This window comes from Miniopterus natalensis, chromosome 5, assembly GCF_054644295.1.
Source record: "Miniopterus natalensis isolate mMinNat1 chromosome 5, mMinNat1.hap1, whole genome shotgun sequence".
NCBI classification, from domain to species: Eukaryota; Metazoa; Chordata; class Mammalia; order Chiroptera; family Miniopteridae; genus Miniopterus; species Miniopterus natalensis.
This window is the reverse complement of record NC_142085.1, coordinates 41,103,934-41,127,633: the sequence shown is the minus strand read 5'-3', so window position 1 is coordinate 41,127,633 and position 23,700 is coordinate 41,103,934. Positions and strand designations below refer to the sequence as shown.

Genomic DNA, 23,700 nt, shown 5'->3' with positions numbered 1-23,700 from the left:
ACATATAGAAAGTAACAGAGATTTTGTTTGCTTGAGGTAATTAGAAAAGGAGTGGAGGAGAGAGGAAAAAGAAAGGGGTTAGAAAAGATGAGAAAGTGTCCAGAAAGTACATGATCCCTCTTAGGGGAGTAAGCGCAGGCAGTATGGAGGTGTGAAGCTAGAGGGTGTTCCTCTTAGCCACCAGGGGGCACTGGCAGCCTGGACGGCTAGGCCCTGCCCGGGCGACTGACCACGTGGGTAGAACGGGCCAATCCGGGCACAGGCAACAGCAAGGTGATTGCCAGAAGGAAAGCGGCGTGGGGGATAAACGGTGATGGAAGGAGGCCAGACTTTGGGTGGTGAACACACAATACAATATACAGATGATGTATAATAGAATTGTACACCTGAATCCTATATAATTTTATTGACCAATGTCACCCCAATAAACTCAAAGAAAAGGAAGAGGCGAGCACAGGATAAGATGACAGTGTTCAACCAGCCACTTGTACACAGGGAGCTTCTTAAGCTGGTTATTGCAATTTGAGGAATGTTAATACTGTGTTCCTCTCGGGCGCATTATTCATTCAGTGAAGATTTAGATACTACAGAATTATTTGCAGGGAAATTGTAGACTCTTCCCACCCCATTTCTATGAAAACATTGCTGCTATCTTAAACAAGACTGAAAAAGCTATTAGCTTATGCATTAGCCAGCTCTACATTCCACAGTTTCCTCATAAAAGCGCACAGAGATTTGTCTTGATGCCCTTTCTGAATCCCAACCTGGGAAGGCATTTGAAGGCTGCACACACAGCAGCAGGCAGGGAGAATAGGTGTCCCACACCCGAGGTCAGGGGCTCCCTGCTGAACTGCCACCTGTGGGGAAGGACCCAGCTGGGAAAGTACCATTCAGGACAGAGCATTCCTCACTTTTCCAGCTGATCTGGATGGACGCAGAAATAATTAAAGTTTAACCCATTCCGAAACTTTAATTCAATTTCCCAATGCCACTGGCTTTGGCTGAGAACAGAAACAGCTGTCAAGGTTCTCTTAAGCTCTCTACCACACTTGACCCAAACTGCATGTGTGTAGCATTTCCAATATCTTTTATTGTTGCCTTTTAAAATTTCCCTTACACACGGACCCAATATTGGTGCATTCAAACACATTTCTAAGACAAAGATTAAAAAGTACGTAAGTATATTTTTATTCTACTCTGTATCAATGCCATACACACACACAAAATGTTTAGATCACTTAATAAGTTATAACATTCCATGTTTTAATATTAATAACAAGAACATAAATGATTTTTTCCTGAGTTAACAGTGCAATGTAAAATTTAGTCTGTATTGCTAAGACATTTTACAGCATAGAAACATGATCCAAATGATCATTTACTTTACCACTTCATAAAACACAAGAGTTCATTGTAGGACAGTGATACAATTTAAATGGTAAGAAACTGTGTGATTCATAACAAACAACCTGCATGTGTTTGTTACCATAATTGACTTTCCAGGTCAAATATCAGTAGTAAAATACGTTATGGTATAAAATAAAGTCAACAGGTTATCGATAGTGAAGGAAGATTTAATTTCATTTAAGAAACTGAAGCAAGAAGTCTAACCTTTTGGTATATACAAAATGTCTTAAAAACGCTAGGCAATCACAAATTTAGATAAAACAGTTGCATAAAAGACAATGACAGGTCTTCGTTATGCTACAAAACTATGAATCTCTTCTTTCGAAAAGTTAAGATCATGCAGCATCCTGAAAAACAAATACAAAGCACATGTCTCTTAGAGAAAATGTTTAAAAATAAAGAAATAAAATCAAAGTTTAACATAATAAACATAGTACTTTTTTTTCATTTTCCCCATTTACTATGTACTAAAAACCCCAACAATTATCACTTCTAAAAAAATTAGCAATTCTTTAATATAATCAAATATCTAGTGTTCAATTGTTCAATTTTCTCATAAAGGCCATAATTTTTAAAAGTTTATTTGAATATCCAATTAAAGTCTACCCACTATGATGAGCTGATAATATCTTTTCATAAGGTTCCCCTCCATCTCTCTCTCCCTCTGTATTGCAATTTATCTGACAAAATTAGATCTTTATGTGCCGAGTGACCCACAGTCCTCATTTTGCTGCATCCTGTGGTATATGTTAATAATATGTACTTATATCCTCTTACTGCCCGTAATTTAATCATTGGATCTAGAGGCTAAATCAGACACAGCTTAAATTCCTTTTGACAAGACTACTTCATAGGTAGTATTCTCCCATCAGGCGGCACATAATACCTGGCTGCCTCTCTTGTTGGATGCTAACAACTATCAATCACCTATAGTAGATCCATTATTAGTTCATTAGGGACTGAAATTGGTTGTATTCTACTTCTATCATTCTTTCTTCATTTATAAGCTGAGGAACTCTGTAAAGAAAAACTTCTCATTTACTATGTGGTTACCCTGTAATATAGCTCATATAGAAAAGGCAAAATAAATGCTTGAATTTCTTCCTCCTTTATTCACCAGTTCTCAAAGGAAGGAGTTGATCCCCACAGCATCCTATCTTTACTCTTTCCACTGAACAGAAAAGGCAGCAATACTGCTGAAGGGTAATTCAACTTGGAAAACACTATAATCGAAGACTGAAATCATAGAAATGGGTCTGTTTAAAATGCCCCTGAGCCTGGCCGGGCGTGGCTCAGCGGTTGAGCATCGACCTAGGATCCAGGCGATCGGGGTTCGATTCCCGGTCAGGGCACATGCCCAGGTTGCGGGCTGGGCAGCCGATCAATGACTCATCATTGATGTTTCCCTCTCTCTCTTCCCCTCCTTCCCTCTCTCTGAAATCAATAAAGATATGTTTTAAAAAAATAAAAAATAAAAAAAAATGCCCCTGAACATAATAAACATGTATTTAGTCTTCACTATATGCAGTCACTGTGCTAAACGCTCCACATGCATAAGTATTATTTATTTCATTTTACAAGTGAGTGCACCAAAGCTTAGAAAGGATAAGTAAGTGGCCCCAGGATACCCAGCTAATGACTGTCAGATGATTCTAAGTGGTAGAGCTAGAATTCAAACCCAAATTGGCGGCTTCCTGAGCAGATACACACATTCAGACAAAAGGACAGTATATGCGGCACGGGAGTCACAAAAGCCAACTTGGTGCAGCAGTAAAGCCTCTCACTGTCCAAGCCCGTCCTACCTTCCCAGCCACACCTCCTGTCTCTCCCAGTCTAGTCTTCTGAACACCTGCACCCTTCATGTTCCCTCCCTACCTGTACCATCCTTCCCCACCGCCTCTGACTGGCAACGTTTGTCATCATTCAAAGCACATGTCTTTCTGGCCTAAGGGGGAGTCCTCACCAATATACACATCCCAACTTTTCTTTCTGTAACTAGAGATGTTCTCATCTCTAGTAAGAGTATTTATGACATTCTGGTCATATTTTATTGGTCTCTGCATTTGTTTCCATCACTAGACAATGTGGCCCTTGAAAGCAGAGACTCTCATTCATCTCTGTAATAAACAAAGTGGGGATTTAATGGGTGAAAGAACTTTTAGTGGCCAAATAATTATAAGCTTTTATTAATACTAAAAAACAGGTTTCTGAGTTATCACAACATATAAATTTGACAAATTTTCACCAAATATGTAGAATATGTTTGAAATGCCTATACTTATAACCTATGCAACAGACATGAAATTAACGTCAGAGAGCACTAGGATTGGGTATCCCAAAGAAAGAGTCATCTTTCAGGACAGAAAAAACTATGGTATAATGAGATGCATGTACCTTCCAAGTAAGAGAGATACACCCCATCCGTGAAGAGGGTGAGGACAAGGAATAAAGTAAGAGTCCTAGATTCAAATTCCCAAGGGCTATGAACTGCAAGGACTGATGTGAATCAAGCCACATCTCACAAGTTAACTCTGTGCACCATGTTTAAGGGTGAGCAAGAGCAGGGGTCCATGTTTGATGACTGATAATACTCCTGAGCAATTCTGGGCAAGACAGCCAGTACAGCACAGAAAGACTGACTCTGAGGTAAAGCTGAGAAAATAAAGCTGTAGAGGTTACAGTCCATTTTAAAAATGCAAAAATACTAGAACCCTGGCTGCCTCCTATTCGATTACAATGTCTGAGGCTCCAGTATGCAAGAAAGTGGGCTAAGCTTTTCATGGAACCACCATGAACAGCCCTCAAGGAGCCCATAATTCACGGGGGAAAACGGCCCTCTTCTCTCAAGAGGCTGTGCAGGATTCCTCCCAAGTCAGTGGAAATTGGACTAAGCGGCCTTAAGTCAGTCTCTTTCTTGAGAAAGTTTATGATTCCCAACCACTTAAAAGAATTATTACACTGCCATCTATAAAGCAAGCATTCAGATACTTCTAAAATAGCAGAATTTTACTTCAAACCACGTTATTAGTCTTCACTATAATTTTAATAGTTTTGTTTGAGCTTTAAAAAAATAAAGTTTAACAGTAATTTAAAATTTTTTAAGTTGAGAGAGCTTAAGCAGAAGTACATTTTCCTGAAAGTATTAAAATCCAGAAATACACTTCAATTTAATTAAAATACCTTTTAAATACAATATGGAGAGAAACATTTCTTAGTGTCTATTTACTTTTGAGGTCAATCTTTTTCATAATTAAAATTTTAAATAAAATAGCAAGAGAGAAAATTATCTAGAAAATATTAGGTTGAGTAATATGCCAAACAAGGAAAAATGGCATTTAAGGCAGTCATATTTTAAAGTCATCTAGAAATCAAGAGCGGCTATATTTAACCAAATATTTTAGTGTCACTTTAGAGTTAAATCAGATCAAGGAAAATTTCAAATAAGATGGCCATGACTGTTGACTTTTCATTCTCTAGAGTTCAACTCTTCATCTTGGCTTATTATGTTCTAGTCTTTTCTTTTTGTCTTGCTGTCTGGCTTTTAATCACTGTATTACTTACTAAATTTCACCCAGTTGCAAAGAATAAAGAAAGATGGAGAGCTACAATGAGATCAACATTGCTTATTAATTACTACATATTATAAAGCTCTGATGGAAGAAGAGGTTGAATCTAGGGTGTCAAATAAGATTGTGGCATCAACCTTGTGAATGTACCCATACTGCCAGCGATTAGGGATACTGAGAGCTGGTAGTATCTTACTTTTGTGTTCACATCTAACTCCACACATTATCTTAGCTTCCAACCCTTCACCTGCTTAAAGAGTAAAGACTTGGTCATTTTCTCAGGCTGTAACAGGCTATTAAAAGTGCAGGTTTATATGAAGGAGGAACTGAGAGCTACGGAAGATCTTCATTTCACTTTCTCGAGGATTCTTTTCTCTACCACATTGCTACTCACCTTACTCCTTGTTCTGTAAATGCCAGTGGTCCACAAATGCAGATGAGAACTTTGGATTTACCTAAACTTCTTTTCAAAAATTCAGAAAGAAGTCCTGGTGAAATGTGTCCCTTTTTGCCATTCCATTCAGAAGTGGGTGCTGAGAGAACAAATTCAACATCAAATCTAGAGAAAAAAAACATTTTTAAAAAGTCTCTTATTTTAACATGTGACCAACATGTTTCGAATTCACTAAAACATATTTTTTTCCCTGAAAATGACACATGTAAAAACTGACACACTTGCTAGAAAGGCACTGGAATAGATTATAAGCAAAGATTTAACAAAAACATACAGGTAAATCCATATTTACTAAGGATTAGTTTTTACTACAGATGAGACGAGTAATTTGGCACTTTTTACTGAACTCATTAGCAAGAGCTCCAAGGAATCTCAGAGAATTACACATTCGTAGTATAAGTCAGGTAAAAAGCAATCACCAGTGACATGTGCATTTTAATCTTTGACTCGAACCTTTTCTGAGTTCTAGACCCTTATAACCAACAGACTGCGTGACTCACACTGTTGCTGCCTCCTCGTTCAACCTCCCCATCACAATGTTCTCTGTGGATGGTGCCACAGTCCACCTGCTGCACAGGCCGGCAGCCCGGGTTTATTGTGGGAACCTCTCTGCTCGCCTCCCATGCCCACATCCTCCCCAAGACCTAGCTCCCAGCTCTCTGTCCCCTCCTCTCCGGCTTCGCAGCCACACTCCCGTTCTTCTCCCTGTAACACTTCTGTCATACCCGCTCTTCAGTTCCTAGCTAAGCACCATTTCCACAGGGAAGCACTGTGGCCTTGGGGTCCTTGTGCTGTGGAGATATTTCCATTTTCTTCATAGACCTTACTTCGGGTTTAAATACAGGGTCACCATGATGATAATTTTATTGTCTACCTTCCCCACTAACCAGAAACTCCATAAGAGCAGGGACCATGTCGCTCGGGCTATCACTATGGCCCTGGTGGCCAACACACCAGCGGCACTCAAGCACTATGGAATGAAACGTAAGGAAAAAGAAGGGTAGGAATGAAAATGAGAAAGAACATCAGCCAAGCTTCACAACGGAACTGCAGACCACTTTCCCTGCTTTGTAATCTGTTAGCTGAATGTCTGGTGACGAGCCAAGTACACAACTCAAAATCCTTTGCTGCACCTGCCCCCTTGGTTCCATTTCAGCAAAACACTTAATTCTCGCATTTGCAACATCATCGGATCAAATGCATTTCTATATTTTCCAATGCATAACTGGCATATTTTCTCAAGAGTAGAAGGGATTTATTATACATTAATCTCAATCTCAAGAAAAAGTTGAACAGTTGCTCTTATGGGGGGACCCGGGGAGTCAAACATGAGAACAGAACCAGGATGTGGCCGGCGGGCAGCTGGGCTAAGGTTCCCGCGAGCTGCTGAGCCTGGCACAGACACACAGGCCGACTCAGCGCCCGCCGGGGACAGAGAGCCAGCCCCCGCTCTGACCTCGACCCCAGCCTCTCGGTCTTACTTGTCCATTTGTGGAACGAGGTGGGAATACTACATCATCTCTTACAGTTCTAATGTTCTCATTTCACATTAAAAATAACTCGACAGAATTACGTTTTATTTCTTACCTTCAAGGTTCCCATTTAGTTTTAGCAGATACAGGGCAGGACAGAAGTAGGTTTACAGTTGTTTGTATGGAAAATAATACAATAATTAATAAATAATAAAGAATAAACTGTTTTGAGTACCCACAACTCTAAACCTACTTTTGCTTCACCCTGTATACTAATTCACCTTACACAAGAGTCTCCTTAAACACTTTCTTTCGCTAACTTGTTTTTCCCTTCTAGCACATAAAATTAAGAGTTTTCAATAAATTTGGAATATAATACTCATTTACTGTTCCAAGAGGGTGAGGTCCTTGTTTATCTTGTTCAATGCTGTACCCAGGCCTCACTCAAGGTAAGTGCATAAAAAATACTTGTTGAATGAATAAAGAAATTTATTTACAAAGAAGCCATACTTACTAAAAATGAAAACTGTCAATAGAAGAACAAAGCCACAGGCTGGCATCTATGAAATCACACATAAAAATGTCCGTGAATTCCCATGTGCCTTTTTCTAGGAAGAAGGTCCACAGCTTTCATCAGATCATCAGAGGGGACCCAGAAGCAGCTGCAGAACCACTATCTTAAGAAATTTCCAATTATACACAGGCAATTGGATAAAAGATAGCAATTACCTTGCTAAATTAAAAATAAAGATCTCCGCTGGCTTTCTTTCCAACAAGTCTATCACTGGAATGAAACTGCTAAAACATATAAATCTTAGATACTGGCATTGCTGTCATCTGAAAATATTCACAATTTTCCTTTACTGAGATGCTTAAAAAAAACACACCTTAGTCAGTGGCATACTTTCTGCAGGCATCTGCTAAAGGATGATAAGTACCTGAGATCCTTACATAAATGGTGTGAACTTCTCATGCATTTTGTATTTATTCACATAATGGTCCTTTTACTGTAGCTTGTGGACACTCAATAGAAAAAGTTAGGAGGGGCATTAATGCAATTTTAAAGAAAACTGTGAAGAGCCTGCTATCCTGCTTATCTCCTCCTTCACAGGACTAGAAAAGAGCTTAACTGGAGCAGGTGCCATCCCAAGTTAAGGCTCAAGAATACTTTAATGAATTTTATATACCACATCAAGATACAGGTGGTTACTGTGGAATCAGTCATCTCTCCTGAAGTGTTCTGAATGAAGGCCAACTTACTGTCTAAAGCAATTATAGCCTTGAGGCAGGAGAGGGCACATATGCAGAGCCTGCAGTCATCCAACAACTGTCTTCTAGCCAATCAGCTTCCAAAACCTACCTCCGTCATATTTCTTCCATATGTCCCCTACTTTCCCACTTTTACTGCCACAACTCCAAATAAGGGCCTTAGATTTCTTGTCTGAAATAATGCTCTAACAGCCTTAGCCCTAATCCATCCCACACACCATTGCCAGTAGTTCCCCTAAATACCCATATCCCAAATTACAGTATCTGTGCTTAAAAAGCTTCAGTGGTTTGTCACTGCCCAAGGAAGAGCATTTCAGAGCATTTGGGGCCCCAGCCTTTTCTGGTTTCTCAAGCTAAAGGAAAATACTAGAAACAGCAGGAAAACTAGGTATTTGCTCGCAGGAAAAATAGCTCACAAAATAAACAGCTAGGAGTTAAAATTATACAAAATACACATATTATGAGAACATTTCTCAAAATGAATATATGAAACACTAATGCTCCTCCAGATGTTAGTGGCATTCCACGAAAAAGGCTAACAATCAAGTAAATTTAGGACTGAGGTTTAAAAAAGTTAAACAGATTCATTTAGAATTTCTCAAAGCCTTAAATATGCTAAGTTCAGAGTAAATCTTCAAGAAGGTAATATTGGTGCACACTTTTTCTCACAGTTATTTCATCACACAGCCCTTTAGTGGGGAGCACATGAACATTCAAGAAACAAGTTCTATGAAACACACCATTTGAGGAGCATACAGGAGGAACAGAAAGTGGCAGAAGGGTCTAGATTAGGGGCCCACATATCTGTGAGCATCACAAGCTGGGGAAAAAGAAAGGGGTTAAGGCACACTGTTCGATATGCTTCTGCAATCATTGGCTTCTGCCATCTTAAATGGGAATAATACAGTGCCCATTCTGACACTGACACCAGTGCACAGGAACACAGTGGGTCATTAGCTACAGAGCCCGTCAGTAATAAAAGGAGATAAGCTGCCAAGTATTGCTGGGCCTTCCCACATCCATCTAATACACATTTATTTAATATATGAATTACATTCAAGGTCTCCCATCACCAGGTTTTAGCCTACCTTGTTTCTTCAACTGTAAAACAAGAGGATTAGAGGTGGTCGCCACTCAGAGTCCTTCTAATGTGCATATAAAGTTAGAAGGTTTTATTTTTACAAAGTTATTTCACATTGTTCTCCTTGTATTTACTTCAACGAAACTAGACTCTTCTCCTTTGCTAAAGCACTCTGAACATCCTGGCCTTCGTGTTTTTTTGCTCATGAAATTCTACAACCCAAATTTCTTTTCCTGTTCACAAAATACTGTTTCCCAAAGCCCAGCTCAGAAGCCGCTTCTTCCACAAAGCTCTGATCTCCCCTCACAAACAATTCCTTTCCTCTCCCTAGACTTCTCTAACTTGGGATTTGTTCCTCCCAAAACACACACTTTACAGTTACTGCTGCACTTCAGAGCACCTCCCTCACTAGAATAGTCTTACTCATTGCACATGTTTTTCCAACATCAAACTCACTTTGAAAAAGTGAGCACACGATGCGTGAAGTGATGCACATGATATGTTAGTGCATATAACTGGGTACATGGTCCCTTGTCCTTTGTGCCCCACTCCCTTGCTGCATGGAATCCTTTCGTTTTCTCTTCCCAGTATGCTCCAACCATTAACCTCATCCTTTCCGGAGCGAAAATAAGGACACTAAGAGTACAAGTGTGCAGGGTGCAATTTTCCTTAGTATTCTAGAGGCTATTTGTCAAAATGCTTCAATAGCCTCACTACACTTTTACTTGGTGACTCTGATGATGAATTTTTAGCCTGCCGAGTTAGAGGGGTGCAGAACAAAGCCTTTTCACTGTGAAACAGTAGGGGATTGGTTAAATAAGTTACTGTATGCTCACATGACTGAACAAAATGCAGCTATAAAAATCATGGTATAGTGCAGGTTTTCCCAACTGGCACCGTTGGCATTTTGGGTTGGATGTGTTGTTGTTGTAAGGGGCTGCCCAGTACATTGTAAGATGGTAGCAGCATTTCTGGCCTCTACCAACTAGGTACCTGTTGAACCTCCTCCATCAGGTGTTATGATAAAAAATGTCTCCAGAATAAATGTCCCCTAGGGTATGGGGGTGGGGAGGGATGGACAAAATCACTCCAGGTTGAGAATCACTGATTTAAATTATTCTATACATAGAATATACACAACAGGAAAATGTAGTTATAAAAAGTACAGTCAGTATAACTATTTTATTTTTAAAAAATACAAAACAAAAAAGTATGTGTCTGTGTGTGTGTCAGAAAGCAAAAGAGAGGGACAGAATGGAAAGATACAGACCATAAATGTTAATAATGGTTCTCTAAATGGTAGGATTATGGGTGACTTTTCCTTACATTTTTCTATATAATAAGTATGTATTAATATTTTAAACAGAAGGGGAAAATCAGCAAATCAACAAATTCTACTTTTTATATAAAAGTATATGCTACTAGTTTTACTAAAATAAGGTTACTATCTCCAAAATGACTTCTTTGAAAGGGAGGAAAATACTTGTTATATTTATATATTATAAATGTTGCCCAGAATTCAACCTCATTGTCAAACTGTCCAGTACCCTGAAACTAGTTCTACAAAGGCCGAGACCTCAGTCAGTGTATGCTACTGAGGGGAGGGAGTGAACCAATGTATAACACTGAGTCAGCTGGGTCTCATAACACTGCTCAGAAGAGATGAGTGAAACTTAATTTGGATTTCAGTTTACATAGTAATTAGCTACATCTGCTACTGTACATACAGTGGTACCTCAGTTTTCGAACATCTCCTTTGAAGAACATTTCGGTTTATGAACGCCCTAAACCTGGAAGTAAATGCTTGAGTTTTTGAACACGCCTTGGAAGTTGAACATGCCATACAGCTTCCACTAAGGGCAAGATCCTGAGGCTCAGCTTTTGAGTGTTGATCCCTCGGTTTTCAAATGTTTCAGAACTCGAACAGTTCCATAACAGATTACATTCGAAAACCGAGGTACCACTGAATTTGCTTTGTGTTTAACAATGTGGGAAAATGAAGGTATGTATTCCCTGGGTTGCATAAGAAAATAAGCACAGTATCTTGTTTGCTGTTGTGCCCTGTATACAGGCACACAGTAGATGCTCATACGTGTTTCATGAATGAATGAATGAATGTTACAAATATGCTAATTATGGGTTAGGCACCTCCATATGCTAACTCATTGCTCCCATATCCAAACAATTCTGGAACGTAGGTATTGACATCCCTGTTCTACAGATGGAAAAACTGAGGCTCAGTCAGATCAAGTAACTTGCCTAGGTCACAGGTTAATAAGTTTCCATTATACAGTAACAAGTCTAAGGATTTCACTTTCTAATGAATGTTATCATCAAGATAAACTCTGAGGACAAGCACAGCATGCTTGCTGAAAATGAAAATATTAGGTTATATCCCAGCCTCATTATCCATCCTTCTTATCCCTCCTTGTTCCACAAAGCACTGAGCGGAAGGCTGAGGCCTCATACAGACAATAAAACATTTTACTTGTTTTAACTACGGAATGTAAGAAAAAAATTTATATTCACAATCCAATAAAAATAATTTAACCAAGAAGATGTATTCAGACGTCACTTTGTCATCAGAAACTTTAATACTAAAACTAGAAGTGACATGGGAGAGTCAAGATGTAGAAAAGGGTGATTTAATACATAAAAATTAGCTCTAAATGCTAACTAAAATATAGATGTGACTAATTAAAATTACTTTATATTAAATCAGAGCTTCTACTTTTCATGTGTGAGACTCAACAATTCTGTTTTTGAATAAAGAGCACTAAAACACCCCTCAAAAAGCCTTTAAGGCTAGACTTCTCCTATATCTGCATAAAGCCTCAGAACACTAAAATTCCTGATAAATGTTCCAAAGCCACAAGCATGGCCTTTTATTTCCCAGTGAGGGCCTGCCCATGAGTCTCCAGGAGCATAAATTATACAATGCTACAAGTCGGTGCCAGTGAAGTGCCTCAGCGAGGCGAGCGTGTCTCCAGGAAGGGGACAGGTCAGGGAGCAGGGAGAGTGAGAGCACGCAGGAGCAAGCAGGCAAGCATGTGAGAGCACGGAGACCAGAGAAGGAGCAGAAGAGCGAGGACAAGGGCAGGCCGGAAGCCGGAGCACTACCGCTTCTCTCGGGAAGCCGAGCGTCACTCACCTGGTGAGTGCTGCTAGAGCCAGGCATCCAGGGGTGGGGAGAAGGGGCCTTTCCTCATCCTCAACACTGCAGCCTATGCAACTCCACCAGCCCAAATTACGTAGACCAGACCAGCACAGAACAGAACACACACGTGACTTTGTTAAGACACTTTATGCTCAGAGGCTATCAATGCATTCCGCTTTACCAATTCTTAAATCAAGTTAAACTCCTATTAATAGACAAAGTGCTGTGTCTGTTCATCAAAATACTGGTAAGTGGATTTTTCTTTTATAAGGAACTATCTTAAACAACATAAAAACACTGCCAAAAATGTTTTTTAAAACACCGAGCTTGAAAAAAGCCTACCTATGTGTTTCAATTCTTTTAAATGTTTAGCAAAACAGGAGCTCAAACAGTTAATACGGAAGTGAAACATGTGTATACAGAGGTCCTCTATAACCACAGTTCAGGTGTCTGAGGTAGGTTCACAGTTTCCGAAGCATTTATACTTTTCTAATCCTCACAACAGCCTTATGAAGTAAGTGGGAAAGTAGGAAAGATGTCATTTTATTTTGAAGTTAAAGAAACAGGCCCACAGAGTTAAATAAACTTTGAGTAAAGTTTCAAGCTAGTAAAGGCAGAATAAAAACTAGAATTTAGGTCTTTAGGCTTTTCAGTAGGTGCTACTTCTGATTTTCCACTTTGAAAATTAGTGTCAAAGACACTTGAAAACCTAGGAATTTGTATTTCTTTCTAAATCATGCTCTAAACTGCCATACAATTCCCTATGTACAGTAAATATCCTTATGTTTATGTCTTAAGTGTGTAAGAAGAGTGAATATTTAAGGATAAATAAGTTCAGGTCATCCTTAATTTGTGAAAGTCACTTATTAAAAGAGGAAAAGGAAGAGGAAGAGAATGGGAGGCAGCAGGAAGCAATACACTGGAAAAACCACAATGCTACCTTAGTAAGAATATTCAGAAAATACTCAGAAGAACCTGGAGCCCCCGAGACACAGCTGAGTTTGTGAGGCCTTTAACTTTAATTTTATAAAGCCTAGAACTACCTATACCATACTAGCATAAACATAAACATTTACTTCAGATGCTTATAAAGTTCTGAAATTATTAGAAATGGCGTTTGATGATTACAGAAAGAATGCTAGGTTATCCAATTCACTCTTCTAAAAAATTCATTTAGAATTTCCTACTGCTTTCCAATTTCTTAGGAAGAATGGAGCATACATCCACTTAAATTTTCTTACTTCAGCTGTCTGTGCTAGGGATCTTTATTCAATGAAACAAATTTTCACTGTGCTCTCCTTGCTGCCTCATTCTACCACTGAGTTCAGCCTAACTCAGACTCTTCCTACTGCCTACACCAGCATTTCCCAAAGTGTGCACTGAGGACCACTAGTGATCCAGCTATCAGTAAATGTTAATGTAAACAAACAAAAATGAAAAGAAGCTTGCTGAACAATGGAAAGTCACTGTGGACATTAGCATATTAAAGGCTCTAAGAAATCCTGCAGTAAAGAAATGTATTTATTTTTGTGTAATCATCTCACCAAATTTATTTTAATCTTCAATTACCAAACTGGCTACACTGAAATCCAACTCAGTATAAATAACAATGTAAACATAAAACCCATAAATTGATACACATATGATGTCACATTGATCTTACCAAACTATTTCTTTGGGGGAGAGGTATTAACATTATTTACTGATTAGTTTATTTTTTCTTTGAAGAAACTTCCTGGTCAATTAAAAACTCCACCCAAAGGAAATAATGCCAAGACTGACTACACAAGTATGAATATTTAAATGCAGAGCTAGTACCAGTCTGATACCTTTTATCTTTAAATGCTAATTTCTCCAACTGGCTTCTCCAAATTATATCATCCTCTGTTTTATTGAAGAACATCAGCTTCGCTTTCCTTAAAAGAAAAAAAAAAAAAAAGCAACAACTCAAAAAGAACTATTTCAATTATAGTTAAAATAAGCATGAATGGATCTAAGTAAACTAGCATAAATGCTTTTAGTGCCAATTAGGTAACCAAAAGAATCGAAATAAAAAGAATCAAGTTAATAAAATAGCTAGGACTTGAGGAGGCAGAGTCAAGAAATGAATGAGGGAATGAGAACATGTCTATTAAGGTCCATTGAGTAATTAAATAATTTAGAATACCTTATACTAATCTCACAGCTTCACAAAGGATAGTGATTAAAGATAAAATTACATACCTGAGACTGGGTATATTAGTCAGAGCATAATTCAGTATTTTAACCATTGGTGTGAAGCCAGTTCCAGCTGCCAATAAAAAGAGGTCTTCTAATTCCTGAAGCTGGGATATTTTAAAATTGCCCTCAGGACTGCTTACAGAAACAAAATCTCCTAAACAGTAAAATATAAACTAAATCAGAAAAACAACAACAGGGAAACTGAAAAGGCTACACCTAGCTGAATTTAGAACACTGGTGAGTAACAGGATGAGTGCTTAACTTTCAGACCACATCTCAGTCTTTAAGGTATATAAGAAGTTTAAGAGTACTCATTAGGCCCCCAAGCATGCCTGGATTATATCACTATAATCAAATTAATAATGAGATTTTATTACTCACTTCCCAACATTATTTTCCAAAACCATCTGGAGTCTCTAATTTCCAAACTACTGCCAAGAATCTAAGTACAAATTATCAATAAATACAGTCTCTAAATAGATTGCAAAATTAAATTAAAAAAAAAACAACACAGAGTCCATGTCTACTTGTCTTGCACAGTATAGAAAAGATATTTGCTACTTACGTATTGACTCTTTTTTTCAAATCCTGACCCAAGGATATGTTTATTTATTTTTAGAGAGGGAGGGAGGGAGAGAAGGAAAGAGAGGAGGAGAGACATGGATCGGTTGCCTCCTGTAAGCATTCTGACCGGGGATCAAACCCAAAACCTAGGTATTGTGTCCTGACAGGAATCGAACCCTCAGCCTTTTTGGGGTATAGTATGACGCTCCAACCGCGTCACCCAGCCAGGTCTACATATTGATTCTTAACCATAGTAATAAGACTAGTAGAAGAGAATACTGAAATAAAAAAGTATTGTAAAATCTTGTTAGTAAAAGTGCTGACTTCACCTCCATCAAATCTTTGAAAAGACAATGGATTAAAGCAAGAAGAGCATGTTCTGAACTCAATTCCTATAAAAACAAAGATCAGAAACTGTACTTGGAGCCAAGATAGAATCAAAATAGCTGAGAAAACCATTTTCTGAAATGCAGTTGATATAACCACTACGTACCACTCATATAAGAGAACATGCCTTTTAGGGCATTTCAGATATTTTCAATGTAATTTGAAAGAAAAAATTAAACCCGTCCATATTTTAAAAACAATTTGAAATTTTTAAATGCTTGGATATTCATAATTTTTCCTTTGTTTTCCATAGCATGATGATAAGAATCTTGCAATAATTGATGAATTAAGCATAGCAAAGTAACAGAGCTCCTTGTTATAGTCTGAAAGGGACCATAGGATCAGAATACAGCGGTACCTCGGTTTTCAAACACCTCTGTTGGCAAACACTTCAGTTTATGAACACCGTAAATCCAGAAGGAAATGCCTCGGTTTTCGAACACGCCTCGAACACAGCTTCCACTGAGGGCAAGATCCTGAGGCCTACCTGTCGGCTGTTGATCCCTCAGTTTTTGAATGCTTCAGAACTCAAACAGTCTTCCAGAACAGATTACATTCGAAAACCAAGGTACCACTGTATCCCCAAGACAGTACTAAAGAAGCCTCACAGAATGATACTAACTTGGTAACTTTTGCCCACAGTCCGGTCCTTCCAACATCATAAAACTGATTTGATTCGGGCAAGGTACATGACGCTAATCAAGTTCACCAGAGATGAAAGTGCACATGCCAGAAAGGTCACGGACTTACAGCCAGGCTCTCCACATCTAGTCACCTGAACATTACACACCCTACCTAGGGCATCTCATTCATTTGACATTTGAAGGGCCAAAAGAATCACATTTGGCCTGGTGAACATAGGATTGTACCAAGGAGTGGGTAATGTTATAGCGTGGTTTGTTAAGGCCATGGTGAGGCTTTAGAGTTATCACTACCATGCCAGTATACATTCCTCTAAATGAACAAGTGCTCGTGCCATGTCTAGTCCCCTGGATAAAGCTGAAAAAACATTGATCTTGAGCTTCAGGCTTTCCTTTTCCATGTTCTAGGCTAACTCTCCACCTTGCTCTGTTCACTCACTCTATAAACAGGCTATACTGCCATTGGTTAAGTTTCCACTTGCTATATTACAATCGTGTGTCAGTCCTTCACAAGATGATAGTCACCTTCACTAGATTTGTGAGTATTCCAAAATTCTTCAGGTTCACATTTGTAGTCAATACTTTGATTTATGTAACCAAAGATGACTAATCACATAACTGCACACAGATTTCTAAGCTTAACTTTCAGAAAACATCATTTTCTTTATATCTAAATTTTAGTGATTTATTTCACTGTTATTGCAATATACTGCTAATACTGCCTTAAAAAGGGGAAGAATACTTTTACTGTTAGGCAAAGGCAGTGAAAAGCTGAAGACAAAGAAAAAGGAGTAAACGCCAAAAGAAGGTTCTCTAAACCTTAATAAATTTAATTATAGTCTTTTTAGTCACTCTTTCAAAGTACATTTATTGAAAGCCTATTAGGTACCAACTACCATGCTTCGTGCAGGAAATACAAAGATAAGTAAGACACTCTACCTTTAAACTCAAAGTCTTATAAAGAAAAAATGTTATTTATTCTTGTCCCAGAGCTAAGAAAAACATGTCAGGTTTTGCAAGGGTTCAGAGGAGGAGGGAAGATTCATAAAAGAAGTGATATTTTGTTTGTCTTTTTAAAAGACACTTTATAGATAGCGACAGGGTTGATGGGCACCCTAGGTGAGAAAACTGTATGTACCTATGAGTGAGGATGACAAGCTTGTGGAACTCTGAGTAGCACAAGGATCTATACATCGAGAGATGAGGCTGGACAGATCATGAAAGTCTTTGTGGGTCAAGCAGGGGACTTAATCAGTTAGGTAATGGAGACTCAGCAGAGGTTTCAAAGTTGCAGAGCAACGTGGTTTAATCCATCCTCAGGGCAGTTTGGAAAAAGAACCAGAAATTTCAGATAAATGGAAAGAGAAAGACCCCAGTTAGAGGCAACTAAGAGAGACCAGTGAAGGGCCAAGAGAGAAATGATGAAGGCTTGATCTAAGAGGGCAGCTGAAGGGACAGAAAAGAAAGATTAGAAAGTCATTGGGAGGTAGACTCAACAGAACACAGTACCTGACTGGACTGGGAGGGAGAAAATGGAAAAATTCAGAGATGGCTCAAGCCTCCCAATTAGGTCAAGAATGAATAGTGAGTGACGCTGCAAATAATAAAGATGAGCATGGAGTAATTACAGCTTGGGTGGGACAAAGAGAGCATGACTTTAGGAGAAGACATGCTGAGTTTAAGATGTTCGATAGACTCCCACATGGAGATAACGCGAGGGCAGTATAACGTGTGATCCAACACAGAACACAAATGAGGTAAACAAACAAACAAACAAAACCACAAAATACTAACCAGTCTGAAGACGATCAAGCTCTGATGTAAAGAGTCCAGCAGGATAGATTTTGATCAGAAAGTAGATGTATTTATTACTGGAAAGAACTGGTTCCTTAAACTCTGAGAGTAAGGAATGAGATACAGGTGTATATGGCTTCACTATTTCAGTACCTAGAAAAAGTCACAACAAAGAAATTCAATTCTAAAAATCTAAAAAGCTCTCAATGAAGATAAAACATACAAATTTTATGATGCAACCAGTCTATATTTAAAACTGTACACCTAATGTTTATATAATTCTAACTATATGTTCTATATGTGTATTGTGCAGATGTATATATACCCCAAGCCAATATGAGCTGAAATAATTTTAACAAATCAATATTTTATCCATAATATAAATAATCTGTTTTTATTAAGTGTGGCACAAGGTCGGGATTTCTGTTAATAAACTCAGGCAATCATCTATTCCATCAGCATATAAACTTTGTAATAGGCCACAACAAAAATGGCATCAAAAGTTGACACAGAGATTTAAGAAAGTACTTACATGATAATTTTGATTACACATCAAATTTTTAGCAATGGTTACTGATCATTTATTTGGGTTTGAGAAAGGGAAAATTTCGCATTTTACTTTATAAATTTTAAATTGTTTTAATGTTTAATACTATATTTGCATTGCTTTTGTAACTGAAGGAAAAGAATATTAATCTATTTTAAGAATATAATATTAAAAAATAGGGTAAAATTAATAATATTTCATGTTATATTTTAGCTAGCCAAATTCCAAAGAGAGAGGAATCATCACACATTTAAAAGACCACAATACTACACATGGCTGCCTGACATATACAAAATGAATATCTGTAAATTTTAATACACTGACAACAACTACACTGGGGAAGATACCAGCTACTGAATGATGACCTGGCATTACACGATGAAGAGAAAGACTTCACAGGCCATCGTAACAGACCACATCCACTAGATCCTGGCCAGTAGTCTGCTAGACTGACTGCTGGAAACACCTTGACTGACGAGAGAATGTTATCTACTGCAGCTCCAAAAGGCCAAGAAAATGTTAGACATCAGTAAGAAGGGTATTTAAAACAAATAACAGGCAATTGTAGGATGAAAAGGAGAGAAAAGAATTCACACAGTAAGGAATACATTTACAGATCTTCTTATACTGGGGGCACATAAAAGGAAATCATTTATAATCATCCACTCATCTTGAAACTTTTAAAATTCCATTTCATAAATGACACATTGCAAGTGGCTTCTAAGAGAAGTTGGTATGTGTTTCCAGGAGTTGTCCTCACAAGGGGCATTTGTGCACTCCCCCACTTCTCTCCTCTAAGGCTTTTGTTAGTAATAAGTAATGATGGAACCATCACTGTGACTAGTGGCAATTTCTCCACTCCATGAAACACTATGGCATGGCTGTAGTTCCAACAGGTAGGAACACTGCATCCACAAACCTAGAATCTGGCCATCCCTAAATCTAGCTGCCCCGAAACACTTAATAATAGCCTAAATGGGTGCTTCCTAAAGAGATTAGTGCTGATTTTTGAACTGCTTATTAAAAAAGAAACTACTTGCCTTACCTGTAATATTTAGCTTGAGGTAAACATGTTGCCCAATTTGCACCTGCAGGTGAGTGCTTGGTGGCAGCATCAAGCAGAAAAGCTTCGTATCATGAGTGACATCTTCCTTGGAAATTAACTGGCACTTTCTGAAGTATAAACCTAAAAAGTGATTCATTTTATCTTATTGATGAATAAGTTAAGTAAGAATAATAATACTATACCCACTATCTGAAAGCACAGACTCAGCTTTTGCTCTTTGGTTCAGCTAGAATTTCACTAAAAGGCCTATATATTTAAAAAATTCATCAGTAATTTGAAAATCTTAGTGTTACATTATTTCCCATTTTATTTCCTGAGATACCTATTTTTCTAAAACCTATGAATATTTCTATAACTTGAAAATAAACTTTATAAAATGAGTATTACATTCCTCATGTCTCTTATTATAGCATGTTGAAATTATATTCTAAGAAATTAAAACCTAATTTCTTTTTAAATTTACTTTTTTATAATTCCATCTTTTAAAGCCTTATATTAACAAGCTATATAATTAAATTGCAGATGTAAAAAATATCTGACAAGCAACAAATCTACATTCTAAATTCTTTTCTTACACAATGAAAAAGTTCTGACATTCAAGGATTAAAAGTTTAACAATTTAGCACTATTAAATAACTTTAGAAATAATTCTTTGGTAAAAGCCGGAAAAATATACATTCTTGCATCTCTGTTTGTATATATGTATTATATGTATATGAATTATAGAGCATTTTAACTATCAAAAATGATTAAAACAAAAGATATGTTTATGAGTGTAAGTAATGATTATCTAAAAAATCAATTTAAGTGAAAAACTGAAGATTCCAAGTGTGTAGTACTAAAATATAAATAAACAAAAGGAATCAAAGGAATCAAGTAGTTCTATAAACACTAGGAATATTTGAAATTAATATTCCAAGCTCAGAAAATATTATTTGTATACAGAGCAAAATAATAGCACCCGGGTTAGAAAAACTTGTTACAGAAGGTTTCAAAGCATGCATATTTTCACTTGTAAATTCTCTTCTGGATGTGAACAGCATACCAGAGTAGGCTGATGATAGTGGTTATTTCATTATTTCCTCTTATAAAACAGCATTTACAGTGATGTATCAGAAATCAACCCTGAAAAAGCACTTAATTATTCTCTCTTGCTTTTTTTTAATCTTAAAAAATTTTAAGTATGTGCCAAAAGATTTATCCAGATCACAGGACATGAAGGTCCAATATCAAATAATAATTAATGATTAGTGGAAAACTAAATTCACAATCCTAGGAAATCATTTTGGCCACAGTTTCACCCCATTTCTCCTTTTCCCTTGTCCCTTTAGTGCCCCAAAGTCCCCAATCACTAAGTCTTTCCACCTGCTACCATGGTAGCTTGGTATGCATGTAAGTTTAGAGTGCATCGCTGTACACAGAAACCTGAGGCATCATTCACGTCACCTCATTCTAGTGTCAGGGCATAGCTGGGAGCAGATTACAGCTAAGAGTACCTTCCTAAAGTTACCCTGCAGGCCTAATCCATACTGGACTGACAAATGATCACCCACAAGGAGACATGAAGGTTCAAATGATCTCCTTATTACTTCTTCCAGACCCTTCTGGGACCCAGAGTGAGAATACAATCAGAGACCCACATACTACATGCCTAAACATTTAAGTTATAAATTAGATTAATAACTGTTAAATAAAATTATGTTCTAGCCCAGCTGGGCATGGCTCAGCATTTGAGCATCAAACTAGGATCCAGGAGATCGAGGTTAGATTCCCCTGGTTGGTCAGGGCACATGCCTGGATTGCCGGCTCAATCCCCACTAGGGGGTGTGCAGGAGGCAGCCAATCAATGATGACTCTCTCATCATTGATGTTCCTATCTTTCTCTCTCTCCCTTCCTCTCTCTGAAATCAATAAAGATATATTTAAAAAATTAAAATTAAATAAAAAATTACGTTCTAAGCTGTATCTTGAAAGATGCCTTCATAAATGTCCTAGGAGGCTAGGTTCAAATTCTAGATTCCTTTGAACCCCTCAGACTTCCACACAGGAAAATGGAAAAGGGATGAGAGCTGCAGTCCCACTGACTGTCTATGGCCTGCCCCCTTCTCTTCTCAACCCACCTCTGACCCTGAGTGAGGTGTGAGCATGCCAGCCCATATGTTCATCAGGTTGAGCGCCATCCCATGCATGGAAGGATCACCTTTTGGATTCCCAGTCAGGGCACATACCCAGGTTTCAGGTTTAATCCCTGGTAAGAGTGTGTATGGGAGGCAACCGATCAATGATTCTCTCTCTCTCCTGCTCCCTTCCTCTCTCTCTAAAATCAATAAAATCATTTTTAAAAAAACAACTTTTGAGAACACAGAGATTACACACAGATGCTATGGTAATTTTTAAAAAGATAAAAGAAGCTAGTAAGACTAGGATACTAAAACAAAGGAAGAAAAATCAAGAGTTCTTAGAAGTTAAAAATATGAGACTAGAAATAAGTAATTCAATAGAAGAGCTGCAAGACACAGCTGAAGAAATCTCCCACAAAGTAGAACAAAAGGACTAAACTGAAAATAAGAGAAAAGATAAGGTAATTAGAGGACTGGTTAAGGAGGTTTAAAATAAGAATACTTTTAGAAAGACAAAACAGACCACGGAGGGCAGAAAAATCAGTATTTCCCAAAACTGAGGGTTGTAAGTTTCCATAATAAGGATTAGCACAGAGGGGTGACCATCCAGCCCAAAGGATGGAGAGACCCACACTAAGGAATATCAAACTGTGAAACTTCAAAATACGTGGAACAAGGAGCAAATCCTACCGATTTCCAGAGAGAAAACATAGTGTGCTCACTCTGAAAAGTCATCAAGTAGAACACATAATATGCACCCTTTTCTATAAATATGTTATACTTTGATAAAATGCTTAAAAATAAAGGAAGGGAGGAAGGGAGTGAGGGAATGAGGTGAAGAAGGAAATGAATTCTATCCCTTAGGAGTAAACTGAGAAACTGGTTTAGGAAGCAGAAAAGCAATAGGCAGGGCTTGTTTAGCAGAAAAAAATTAGATGTGCGTACAAGGCATACATTTAAACTTGTTTTGGCACCTTTTATAAAATGAAACCTGAAGAAGTGAACCACTGGACAACAGTCTAAGCACAGTGGCCTTCTCCACTCAGGTATCACTACCTAATGACTCTGTCATGTTAAACATTAGATAGTAGAATCTGAAACTTAATCTCAGTTAAAAAAAAAAAAGTTGACCAATTTCACCTCTTTTTTTTTCTTTTTACTGAATTTATTGGGGTGACCCTGGTTAACAAAATTATGCAGGTTTCAGGAACACAATTCTACAACATATCATCTGTACACTGTAATGTGTGTTCACCACCCCAAGTTCAGTCTCTGTCCATCACCATTTATCTCCCCATACCCTCCTCCGCCTCCCACCCCGCCCTCCCCCACAATCACCACGCTGTTGTTATCTGTGTCCGCGTTTTTTCTCCTTTGCTCAATCCCTCCACCATCCCATTTCAGCTTCTTAGAGGAAGATACAAGAACCCTTTCTCTCATCCAAAAGTGCCTTCCACATTCTGGAATAAATGTACCACCAACACAATTTCTTAAACACAGGACTCAAAATAACAGCACAGCATACCTGTATCTTTCTTTGGAATAAGTGAATTGTGATTCTCCAGGGGATGACCAAGACATTCCCAAGAAGTATTCTCCTTTTTCTTTACGACAATCTCTATCTTTCCAACACTCTCGACAACCCGCACTGAAAAGAATATAAATTTATTTATGTTCGATACTAAATATAAAATTTTACTTAAAACCAATCTTTCTCCAACAATCCAAATGTCCCAATCTGTATGAATGACACCGAGAATTAGTAAAATAAATACAATATTATGCACATATTCACCAACATTTTTTATATCTTCTGTGATGTTAAATCCAACTTAATTTATTTTAGATTCAGATTAACTTCTTTCAAGCTAATTCATCAAGGACCAAACTAATATGTATTACTAGTTTTCATACAAGCTTAATAACATTTAGCTAAAAAAGAGGGGGGCTGACAT

General features: G+C 37.8%; 1 protein-coding gene across 9 annotated transcripts in view; it reads right to left on the bottom strand.

The window, feature by feature from the left end:
* Nucleotides 1-1,070: 1,070 nt before the first annotated feature.
* The window catches only part of CYB5R4 (cytochrome b5 reductase 4), a 51,857-nt gene continuing 29,227 nt past the window's right edge, over nt 1,071-23,700 (bottom strand). For 2 of the 9 annotated variants that reach the window (XM_016207327.2, XM_016207328.2), the window contains 7 exons: nt 23,271-23,393; nt 19,605-19,745; nt 18,013-18,165; nt 14,630-14,780; nt 14,236-14,322; nt 5,368-5,532; nt 1,071-1,754 (listed from right to left, as the gene is read on the bottom strand). In XM_016207327.2, the coding sequence (XP_016062813.2) occupies nt 1,700-1,754; nt 5,368-5,532; nt 14,236-14,322; nt 14,630-14,780; nt 18,013-18,165; nt 19,605-19,745; nt 23,271-23,393 (875 nt within the window). In that variant the 3' untranslated portion in view covers nt 1,071-1,699. Of the gene's footprint in view, nt 1,755-5,367; nt 5,533-7,413; nt 7,577-14,235; nt 14,323-14,629; nt 14,781-18,012; nt 18,166-19,604; nt 19,746-23,270; nt 23,394-23,700 lie in introns of those variants that run through there. The other 7 variants (XM_016207331.2, XM_016207330.2, XR_001602776.2 and 4 more) reach the window with 7 other exon arrangements.